This window comes from Anabrus simplex, chromosome 5, assembly GCF_040414725.1.
Source record: "Anabrus simplex isolate iqAnaSimp1 chromosome 5, ASM4041472v1, whole genome shotgun sequence".
NCBI lineage: Eukaryota > Metazoa > Arthropoda > Insecta > Orthoptera > Tettigoniidae > Anabrus > Anabrus simplex.
The window spans coordinates 364450696-364463312 of record NC_090269.1 but is presented as its reverse complement, the minus strand read 5'-3'; the positions used below and the strand labels follow the sequence as shown (position 1 = coordinate 364463312).

Here is a 12617-nt window from a genome sequence, read left to right as displayed (position 1 = left end):
TGCTAGACTCTGGGGATGTTCTTGTAGAAAGAAACATGTCACTGTGTACTAATATAGTACATACTTTTACAGGTCTGGTATACTGTTCTAAGTGTTATATTTCATGTTTCAACAGATCAGACTGAGCAAGTGGCTGTGGAGTTTGGTCATCTAGTTAACAGCTTGCATTTGGGAGATAGTGGGTTTGAACCCCACTGTCAGCAACCCTGAAGATGGCTGTAACTCAATTAAGGCCACAGTCACTTTCTTTCTACTCCTAGACCTTTCCTATCCCATAGTTGCCATAAGACCTACATGTGTTGGTGTGACGTAAAGCAAATTGTGACAGACTAGAAAAACTTATAAATTGAATATAATATTGCATAATTTAGATTCAGGAACACATGCAATAGTTGCAATAACTTATACTACACATGACTTCACATGATTTCTTTCAGATGATGTCTGATCAGAGAGCAGCACAGTATATAGATGGAATTGGTGTACATTGGTACTGGGATACACTGTTACCTGCCAACTTACTTGATTTCACTCATGATAGACATCCTGACAAGTTTATTATTTCAACAGAAGCTAGTGTTGGTATGTCTACATTCATATAAACATAATCAATTAAAAAAGCCTAGAATTAGTTCTATAGTTTATTTATTTAATTTGGATCTACTTATAAGGCAAGACAGGCAAACATGCAATAGTTGCAATAACTTTTATCTTATACCATGCATTTCTTGTCATATTTTTTGCAATGAATGCTCTCATCTTACTGTAGTGTCTGTCCATTAAACTGAATAAAAACAAAAGCTGCTAATCCCTTTTTCATGAAACTAGCCAATATTAAAGTAGAGACATCTAGTATTTCTACACTTAGTTTTATCTAAATTCATGAATTAGAAGCTAATGAGAAATAACATTAACCTGGATAATATTGCATGTCATGCAGAGAAAAGCAAACAATGAGTTCAGCAACTTTCCTTGTGGGCCATCAATACTTTGCTCAGGTCCACTGTTGGATTCTTGCTAAAATAGTGGTTGTGTTTGGTACTTCTTGCCTTCTGCTTACTATGTAGAAGGCATTTGAACTAAACTCTTTAACATCCTGTACATGTACACTGCCTGTGAGATTTTGTCTTGTTTGATCATTGCTTCACTGAGATCACCAGTTAGATAATTTCTTTACATCCATACCTATGGCTACTCTAGCACCATGCATGTTGATGTGAAACTTCAGTTTTAGTGGTGTATCACTTCAAGTATCATTCCATGTTAAAGTATCTATGAACACAAGTCCTACCTATTAACAATTTATATTTTGCATACATTTATAGGAGAAAAGATGACGTACAGTACAAATTCAATAAATATCCTCATGAACAAAGATGATATGACTCAGTAATTGGTCAAAGTTTTCAACAGTCTTTCAGTTCCAAGACAGATTGTACACAGTTTTCAACAGTCTTTCAGTTCCAAGACAGATTGTACACAGTATGAAACTCAAACTTAGTATTACAATCATACTATTAAGAAATTCTAAACCCAATCAAATTGCATAATGGCACACAGCTGAAAGTTAAAACCCTACTTAGTAATATTAATGAGTTATTAATTTCTAAGCATGCAAAGCTGCAAGCAAAGGCTATTAATTAATATGACCTTAATTTAGAATAATTATAAACATGAAAATATTGAAGTATATCCAACAGCCTTACTCAAATACTTTGTATTGGGTTTGCTATATGACTATGCGAGAAGAATTTATGAACCTCTGCACTTAGATAAGGAGGTCAGCCACCTCAGTATGACTCCATGCGGTAACGAATACAGCCATAAAGTGTCAGCAGATGCAGAGTGGGTCTCGGCCCACAAGTGGCCACGTCTGGTCCATGGTCCAACAGCTCTGCAGTCTGACCAGCCAACTGAGCAGAGGAGGGGTGGCCACGGCTGTACCGTGGCTCTATGCCTCTGTGTTCAGGAGGTGGAGAGGGGCTGGTCCCCATTGTTGGCTGCCCTGAGAATGGTTTTCTGTGCTTATCCATTCTCCTGCACTAAAGCGAATGCCAGGACATTTCCTAAATAGGCCACGCCGCCAACCGTCTCACCTTAACCACACATCTCCTTCTTCATTATAAGTCTACTGGCCTGAGAGAAGGCATCACTGTCTAGGAGACCTGCCTACCCCTTCAGTGGAGGAATGAAAACATTTAGTAGTAGTAGTAGCCATAAAGAGTGAGCACTCCATCCCAGACACCCGAAAACCAGCAAGAAAGAAGACGAGCGGGCGGCAGCTAAAGCCTTTCTGCTGTACATTGGGAAAATAAGTTACAGGGTAGGGAGGTTACTGGAGACCCATGGAGTAGAAACCATATACAGGCCAATGAAGAAAATAAAGGAATTGCTAAGGTCTGCTTAAGACAAGCACCATTCTCTGTCCACAATAGGTGTCTACAAGATTCTGTGCAGCTGTGTCCGTGTGTATATAGGAACTATGAAACTCAGCATCGCCACCCAACTGAAGGATCACAATCGACACAGCTGTCTGGAACAAGCAGAAAGGTCATCAGTCGCCAAACACTCGCTACTAGCAGGCCAAGACATACAATACAGTTAACACGAAAATAGGTACTGTCAAGTACTGTGTTTTATCACACCCAGCTACAAAGTGAAGCCACTGAAATCCTGAAGTATACCAATAGCTTCAACCAGGAGGAGGAATCTGAACAGGTCAATAGAGTCTGGTTTCCAGTACTAAAAACCTTAAAAACCTGGAGGATATGATGGTCAAGGCAGGCCAGGAAAAGCATTGAGAGATTAGTTCCCTGTGTTTGCCAAGGCAGGTTGGCCAACATTGGGCTCCATGTTGTTTCAATCATTAGCCAAAGAACAGTCAATAAGCAACTCTCCCACCTCCTCCCCACAATGGTAGACAAATCAAACAGCAGCACACCGCAACCTGTGCTATAAAGGGTGTATCACAACTAGGGGGCAGATTTCTATGACAAGTCATATTTTTTCCCATAACATTATATCTTATAGTCTTGTATTTTCAACATGTTTCCAAGCATGATAATCAAAATTAAACATGTTTTATTGGGCATATAAATGCATATTTAGGCTTTCTTAAGTTTTATGAAATATTTTGAACAAAATATCATTATAACGGCATATTTTGGTAATTTTCACTTTAATTTCATTTTATAAAAATCAGAATAAGCTCTAGGAATTATTTTTCAGGATAGACTGGAATATACTACTGAAGAACCATTCTAAAGTAGTATATGGAATGTTTCTAACAGGTAGGAGCTATTGTTTGCTAGCTGGGTCAATTCCTGGAAACCGGGCTATTGTTTACACGGAAGCAGAGGTAATTCTGCAGTTATTTGTCATTGTTCTTATCTCTCCCCTTCGCCCTTCCCTCTTCCACCTTCAACACACTGAATGACCTTGGTCATTAGGGAGCTTCAGTCATTCAGTTCCTTTCAATATGCCTAAAACGAAAGTCTCAATTTGTGGGAAGTTGCGAAGTTTTGTTCACGAGTTCAGTGAAAACATATTCAGTATGGATGGAGTGATATTATTCTGTAAATTGTGTGAGGTAAAAGTTACTGCCGAAAAATGCTTCTCTGTGCAACAACACTGTAATACATCAGAATTGTGTAACTAGATATTCTGCACTCAAAAATAGGCAACGTCTTCTATTCGAAACCTCGACATCAAGTTCACAGTTTCACAATTTTCACAAGATCTCTGCAAGATTATGGTTTCGTCTAATATTCCTTTAAAGAAACTTAACAGACAAAGCTTCAGACAATTTCTTGACAAATATAAAAAGCATCCTGTTCCCAACGGATCTACTCTCAGGAAGGACTATCTGACCCCTTGTTATGAAGAAATGTTGGATATAATAAGGCGTGGCGTGGGAGACAGTAAGATATGGGTTTCAATAGACAAGACCACAGACGTGGATGGAAGATATGTAGCAAATGTGATTGTTGGCATGCTGAAGGAAGACCGGCCTAGAGATACTTTCCTCCTGTCATGTGAAGTGCTAGAGAAGACAAACCATTCCACCATTGCAGTTCTCTTCGACAATTCAATGAATCTGTTGTGGGCAAACGGGGCAAAGAGAGAGCACATTTTTCTATTTGTAACTGACGCTGCTCCGTATATGGTGAAGGCAGCCAAGGGACTTAAAATGCTATACCCGAAAATGATACATGTGACATGTCTTGCACATGCCTTGTATAGGGCAGCTGAAGAAGTTAGAAGTAGCTACTCTGAAGTTGATAAATTAATATCGAACTGTAAGAAAGTGTTTGTCAAAGCTCCACTTCGCGTTCAGAAATTTCAAGGAGAAGCACCTTCACTACCCCTACCTCCCCAGCCAGTTATAACGCGATGGGGGACTTGGCTTGATGCCGCAGTGTACTATTGCAACAACTTAGATGTCGTGGAGAAGATCGTGAAGTCTTTTAATCCTGCAGAATCGTCCTCCATAGAAACCACTCAAGATTTATTTTCAAGCACTACATTAAAAGCGGACCTGGCTTACATAAAATCCAATTTTAATTCTTTATCTGGAGCAATCATGCAACTAGAAGTTTCAGGTACAGAACTAAGCGATGCACTGGATGTTTTAAAGTGCATTGAACAGGAATTAAAGCATGCGAAAGGAACAATAACATCTACAGTGTGTAGAAAATTAGAAAATGTACTGGAAAAAAATAGCGGACTTGTGTACCTGCGTGGAATAAGTGACATTCTTTGTGGAAACCCTTCAACTGCAGATTTCCAGGAATTTTCTCCACGTGATTTAACTCTATTCAAGTACGCTCCCGTTACATCATGCGATGTCAAAAGAAGTTTTTCTTGCTATAAGACGATACTCAGCGACAACAGGAGGGGATTCTCATTCAACAATCTCAAGATGCATGTGGTCATAAATTGCAACAATTCTGATAATGGAGACTAGATCAGGCATGAAAGTTTCATTCAAATAACATATGTTTTGTGTATAAATTAAAACTGATTGAATATTGAACAGTGAAAGTAACTGTAGTGTTTGTCTTCCACAGAGTCTGTCCTTGCCTAGGAGTATGCAGTGTAACCTTAATGAGTTCATGAAATATTCATCATTTTAGTTGATTTTGGGTTAAAGATTTTGAAGAATTAAAACTTTTTAAACTCTAAATTAATTGCAGCCTGTAGCAATCATAATAAAAGTGTTACTATGTAATGTAGATGCTATTCATTAAGTCCTATTTTGAATTTTATAGGTCATATTTTTATGTTTTTAGGTCATAAATCATACATATTTCATACATTTTTATGTCATAGAAATCTGCCCCCTAATCATAACTATACTGACAAAAAAATCAGGGATGCTCTTCGTGTTATGTTAAGATGATGGTGCAATCAGATTGATGAAGAAAATGTTCTTTTTGAGAAAATGAGGTTACTTCACTTTACTTCCATGTGCACAACTCAAATTGACGAACTTGTCGTATTTGCTATGCCACAGAGCCAGAGAGACGATTTCTGTGTGTTCGTCCCCATAAAGATGTCAACAACATCCTCCTTCAACATGACAGTGCAAGGCCACACACAGGCCTGCATACCCTTGGACCAGTTCCAAAACTTGGATGATGGACTGTTCTTCCACATCCACCTTACAGCCCAGATCTTGGACCATCAGACTTTTACTTGTTTGGTCTCTATAAAGATACACTTCACGGGAAGTAATACAACACCAATGAGCAGGTCATAGGCAATCTCTGGACATGGCTGAGAAGGAAACCAGCTAAATGAGCCTCTCTTGGTGCAGAAAGATCCTACTTAAAATCTTGTGGAATACCATGGGTATTTTAGATTCAAAAGGAGACTATGTCAAATAAAAGAAATTTGTAGCTAATGAATTGGGGAATAATGTGATATATTCATTCTTGCAAATAAACAAACCTCCAATGAGAAAGAAAATTATATGCATTACTTATTAAATCATAAAGTACATCTTTCAATAAAACTTCACAAATAATCTTCACTGCTCTGGCTCTGCTTGTTGGTATGTTCTAATACATTAACAGTAACTGGGGTTTCATTCCCAAACTGTAAAGAAAGTACCAAGGAACGTTTAAACAGTTAATACAAACACTTAAAAGTTTATAAAATTACATATAAAAGGATGTTCATCAGTAACATAGGGATAATCAAGCTTAAATATGACTTTCTTTGGTTATGATATTTCTATTCCAACACTGAATGACAGTATTTTATGTTGAATTTGTGTGTGCAGGTGATAAACCTTGGGATTTTGTTAAGGTGAAGCTTGGAGCATGGGAACGAGGAGAATCGTACATGACTGATATATTACAGGTAACATCAATTTTCTTTACATGAAGGTCACAGACTAATGTTTTTGCTTGAACCTCTATCCATACCATCAATAGTGCAACATTTCAGTGGAAAACAGCATGACATCACTTATGTCATCATAAGCTAAAGTAATGAGAGTATTAATTAATATAAAGAAACTGTACAGCGTCTACTGAGTAGTTGAAACAAGTAAGCAGAAATGTTGTTGAGGCTGGGGGGAAATGGATGCAGAAGAATTGAGATTGATGAGGAGAGCCCATTTTTCTGAAAGCAGTTTATGAAGATGCAGAAATTCTGCTTGTTCTTTTGTGTTTTCACATTTATCCTCATCTCCTCTTTTAGTTGCTCCTTCCTCCAATACCGATCTGTCATTGTGTTCACCTAGTTGTATGTTCCTGTCATTCTATACAGGATCATTTATAAAGAACACCCATATTTTAAAAATTTTCTGCTTCAGGTAAACATATTGAGGCGATTATGTTCTTAAGAGGAAAGATGGGAGTTTTTTATATACCTTAATAAATTTCTATATGTACCCATTAGTGGCATGGCAGACACTGAATCAATAATTGGTTTCTTGCCTTGTGTGCTGTAAGTTGTTTCTTTTCAGGTACAATTTCTGCTATCATAAATGATTCTTTTTCAGGCAGTTTCTAAATTTATTTATTTGAAATTAGTTTTGACAGACTGAATAATAATAATAATAATAATAATAATAATAATAATAATAATAATAATAATAATAATAATAATAATAATAATAATAATAATAATAATAATAATAAACTGTAACATTTACATATTGTAATAAGTTTCTATATACCGTATTTACACGCGTAATTTCCTCCCTTGTGCAAGTTTCCCAAGCTTAATTTTCAAATGAAAATTTGGGACAAAACAGAAACTTGATTATGTTAAAAGTTTTCCTCATCAGTGTGTTTTCTATGTACATTTTTGCAAAATTTGCTGTTATGAAAACATCAATTGTTTTAACAGCTGGTCAGGTAGTGACTGAGAAGCACACGTGGCAACACAGCAGTAATGGGCTGCTTGTCACTTGTAGTGAACACATGATTTTTAATATATGTCACTCTCTGTGATTATTATTTTCACATATGTAAGTGAATAGTTGTTTGTGATGGGGAAGAAAAATCAAAATTACAATGCACAGTTTTTAACAGTGATTGTATTCACAGAAAATAACAGCAATCATACTGCAGAACAGTTTTGCATATAATAATCACAATTATGTCTTTGCTGATGAGACCTAGTGTTTACTGTGTACTGTGTCTTCTGGTATGGGCTAGAGTAATTTTACTTTTGTTGATCTGTCTCAATCTCATCCTTGGCTTCGACAATATGAAAGTGACTAAGGTATGAGTGATGCTCATAAGGTCAGTTGCTGGATGCATTTCAGTGGGCTAGGCAGACTGATGTGTAGTAGCAACTTCTGGCTCCATGAGGAAAGCAACGGGAAACTACCTCACTCCTCATTTCCCTAGTGCCCCTCTCCAGTAATGCCTAGGCCATGTATGACAGCTAATGGTGAAGCTGTTGAGGATCCAATCAGCCTTTTGGCTGAGGACTCACAATTACACTACTGGCATAAAGGAAAAGCTAGTTGCAGTGTGATTTGGGGACCAAAATCAGGCCAATATCCAGAAAATCATAAAGAACTATTGAACCTCTTTGAAGGAGGACACCTCCATGTCATGATTGCAGAAGGACCCTACCTAAAAACTTGTGGAATACTATGGGTATTTTAGATTCAAAATTAAATGTGCATAATTTTCCCTTCCCCATTTTCTGATGTTAAAAACACCAAAATGGTGGGACTTTTATGCGAGTTAATATGGTAATTATGCAGATCCTCTGCTGTCCCTTTCAGCTCATCACAGGGACACTTTGTTTATTCTCAGAGACTTGTACATTAAACATTGAAGCAAGGGCGCCCATACCCGGGGGCAAGGTGGGGCTGCAGCCCCCCTCTAGCTCTCAGGGAAAGGCAAAAATCTAGTGTAATCGTGTGTTTTCCTTTCAAGAAAATGATTCTAAGTCAGTATTATGTAAAAGCGGAAGTACTGTCCCCCACCAACAGGCAGGGGATACCGTAGGTTATTCTACCGCAGAATACAAATGGCCATTTATCTTCCAAAATATTAAAATTACTACTTACCCCCAGGTCTGGGCCCCCCTCTAGAAGCTGTCATATGGGCGCCCATGCATCATTGAAGGGAATACTTGATTATCATGTAAGTATAATTTCCAACAACATAAAACTATCTTTTTAGGATTTAAATCACTGGATTGCGGGTTGGATAGATTGGAATTTAGCCCTGGATCTTCAAGGTGGACCAAACTGGGCAAAGAACTATGTTGATGCTGCTATCATCGTGAACACTACAGCAGATGAATTCTATAAGCAGCCTATGTTTTATGCTCTTGGACATTTCACCAAGTTTTTACCAGAGGGGTCCATTCGTATTTCAATTGAGCCACAAAAACAAAGAGGCATTGAAACAGTTGCATTCATCACTCCTGATAATGCATTTGTCATTGTTCTTTACAATGAGTAAGTAACTAGAGTTTTGTTTTGATATGATTTATAATAAGAAGTTTTATGTAAATTTCTTGCATTATATAACTTACCTAATATTGTTACATAAAATAAAGGATTTCACAAGTATTTACATAATATCATATAAAACATTGTGATCTTGTTGCAGGAAGAATTCTAGGAGTCGAATAATGATTGAAGACCCAGTAAGAGGAGTAATAGAAATCATTTTGGAAAAGAGATCATTTAACACTATAATCTATTGGTAATTTTCTTTTTTCACTGTCTTTTACCTTGATTCATTTTATGTTAACTTGATGCATTCACCTTTATGGTGATTTGTAACACCAAGTTATGAGGATGAAAAGGAAAGCTATTTGTTTTTCATCCTTTTAGTAAGCCTACTGTAAAAATCAACTTAAGAATTAATCAAAAATCAATTTTACAAACAGTTAATTTGATACTTCTGTTACTTTATCCCTGTATACCTCATATTATTTTATAGAATAGCTCTTCTGAGACTCAAAAATAATATCACTATAGCTTCAAAATTCATTAATACCTGCATCTCATCACTATTTAACAATTTTATCTGTGTACCAATTTTATTCTTGTCATGATTATGAAATCAGTTGCAAATTTTGACTAAATATTATGAACTGAAGTAGCCTATTTGAAAGACTGAACTTTAGGCCATTTAGGTTTGTAATTTATTTGCTTTAGTTATTTCAGGTAGGCCAATAGAAGTGCCTTTATGTTGTTTTTACAAGTTGGTGAGTAAAATAATTTGAGGTGCTGTCCACCAGTAAAACTTTCAATTATTCAGACATCACATCACTAATAACATTTTTGTAAAATTTTGTATTTTGAAAAATAAATAATATCAGTGAAGCAATTAAAATAAAAGATGATGCACCTATTCAATACACTTCTATTATTGATGTAATTATATGAACATCAAGACCTTATGGTACTGGTTTCAACCTAACTAATGAAGGTTAAAATTCCCAACCCAGCTAGGAATAGAACTCAGGACCCCCTGGACCAAAGGCCAGCATGTTAACATTTAGCCATGGAGCCAGACAATCTTTGATCATTAAATCTTTTTATTCATCATGATCATCAATTCTCCACTCCAGCAGGCCAGGAGTGGAAATGAACAAGCTGCCTCCCAAGGCTTGTTCTGTTATTATTGAAATCAATCCCTCTTTTGCCTGTTCTGCTAACTTGCTAAGCCTAACACAGTCAAGGGTTTTCCTGACAGGGTCTTCTCCCTTAACATTTAGTAGCCCCTTACTTCATTTACAAGGCAGTAGATTGAGTACTGGAATGCCATACCCCAACTGCAGCAATCCATTGGTTTTCTCTGGCAAACATGCCATTAAGGATTTCACCATGTACTCTTACAAGGTACTACCAGTCAGGCCAGCAGGACCAAGGGTTTTGAAAGAGGTGTCACTCCTCTATCATTTGCCCTTTGTTTTTGTTTGTGACAGGCAAAGCCTGGCCAGTCATATACTGGACCCAGGTTGGTGGGTTTAAAACTTTTTTTATTCCCAGACTTAATGTTTGTGTCAACTCAGAATATCTTTTTATGTTGCAAGGTTAAATAAAGTATTGAATTACCAATATATATATATATAGAACTCAGGACCCCCTGGACCAAAGGCCAGCATGTTAACATTTAGCCATGGAGCCAGACAATCTTTGATCATTAAATCTTTTTATTCATCATGATCATCAATTCTCCACTCCAGCAGGCCAGGAGTGTGTGTGCGCGTGCTCACTGGCAGCATCTGACTAAGGGTGAATGATAATTGAATAATTTTGAGCCAGGCTGAGTAGCTCAGACGGTTGAGCGCTGGCCCTTTGAGCCCAAATTGGCAGGTTCGATCCTGGCTCAGTTCGGTGGTATTTGAAGGTATTCAAATACATCAGCCTTGTATCAGTAGATTTATTGATACATTAAATAACTCCTGTGGGACAACATGCCGGCAACTCAGCGTCTCCAAAAACCATAAACGTAGTTAGTGGGACATAAAAACAGAAACATTATTATTATTACTAAATAATTTTGAATTTTCCCAAAATTTGACACCAAATACAGTATAAGCATTTGCTGGCTACTAGTTATAGCTGTACACTGACTGGAAACTTGCACATACTGTATATGATCAACTCCGCATCAATCTATCAGTTTACCTGATCTGCACTACTGAGAGAGTTGGCTGTGTGGTTCTGGCCATGTAGCTGTTAGCTTACATTCACGAGAGATGAATTCGAACCCCACTGTCGGGAGTCCTGAAGATGGTCTTCCATAGTTTCCTATTATCACACTAGGCAAATTCTGGGGCCACGGTTGCTTTCTTACCAGTCTCATCACCACCATAAGATCTGTCTGAGGTGTGATGTAAAACCAATGTGTGACCAACCATTGCCCTGTTTCTCTACAGGATTGGGTATGAAATGAGATGAATCTTCCTAGTAAGTTTTGATGACCAGATGCCCTTCCTGATGTCAACCTCATCAGAGGAGCTGAGATGAAATGAATGTTGTGATAGAAGATGGTAGGGAGAGGATGAAACCTGTCGAATAGCAGCAACGGGTCTGCTCAAGGTTTAACGGCCCCATCTGACAGATGAATCACCATCAACACTGTAATTGCCCTTATTCCATATTAACACTGTGGAGAGGTTTGGAATTGAATCCAGGCTTTTGACACACAGTCTAGTGATTAGAAATTGTATACCACCACCTTCCCTACCCTACCAGCCAACATTCTGGTGGCACTCAAATCAGCTAACCACAGAGTCAAACCATACTGATTTGACACCTTAACGATCATTGCCACCAGGCGAGCTGTGTGATGTTAAACCAATGACAAAACAAAAATAACAAAAGTCCTGAATTCTTGTTTAATTACTTGATATGCTTCCTTTTTTGCAATATTTTTAGCTAGTATGGTTTGAAACTGACTTTAGAGCAATGCACACTAGAAAAGTTCACAATTGGCATAAGCACTGGAATAGATTGCCTACACGTTCCTTGTCTCCTGATAACAACAGTCACCATCACACTACCACATTAGTGCCCATCAGATTATGCAACTTGAACAGAAGGTTTGGAAATAGAATATGTGGTTATCAGAGTTGGGAAGTAATCAAATAAAAGTAATTGAATTACTTGTGGTAATACATTTTTAGTAGGATTTACTTGTAATGTTTATTTGTACTTCCTACAATGATAGGCTGCCTAAATGACAAAGTATACTGTAACACCTGAATATAAATGTATGTTTAACCATGAAGAGTTTTCTGGAATTAATCCTTCTCATATGCAGTACTGTTGAGGTGATTTCTAACAATTTGGGTGGAGCCTTTAATGGCCAAGACAGCTAAATCACAGTAGAGATACTTATTTTTTTCGTATCGTAGTCCGTTTACCCTCCAGGATTGGTTTTTCCCTTGGACTCAGTGAGGGATCCCACCTCTACCGCCTCAAGGGCAGTGTCCTGGAGCTTGAGACTTTCAGCCAGGGGATACAACTGGGGAGGTGGACCAGTACCTCGCCCAGGCGGCCTCACCTGCTATGCCGAACCGGGGCCTTGTAAGGGGATGGGAAGACTGGAAGGGATAGATAAAGACGAGGGAAGGAAGCGGCCGTGGCCTTAAGTTAGATACCATCCCGGCATTTG

At 37.8% G+C, this 12617-nt stretch overlaps 1 protein-coding gene across 2 annotated transcripts in view; it reads left to right on the top strand.

The window, feature by feature from the left end:
- The window catches only part of Gba1b (Glucocerebrosidase 1b), a 133901-nt gene extending 124073 nt beyond the window's left edge, over positions 1 to 9828 (top strand). For both annotated transcript variants that reach the window (XM_067147679.2, XM_067147680.2), the window contains 4 exons: positions 438 to 582; positions 6287 to 6366; positions 8658 to 8938; positions 9093 to 9828. In XM_067147679.2, the coding sequence (XP_067003780.2) occupies positions 438 to 582; positions 6287 to 6366; positions 8658 to 8938; positions 9093 to 9192 (606 nt within the window). In that variant the 3' untranslated portion in view covers positions 9193 to 9828. The remainder of the gene's footprint in view (positions 1 to 437; positions 583 to 6286; positions 6367 to 8657; positions 8939 to 9092) is intronic.
- The last annotated feature ends 2789 nt before the right edge of the window (positions 9829 to 12617 follow it).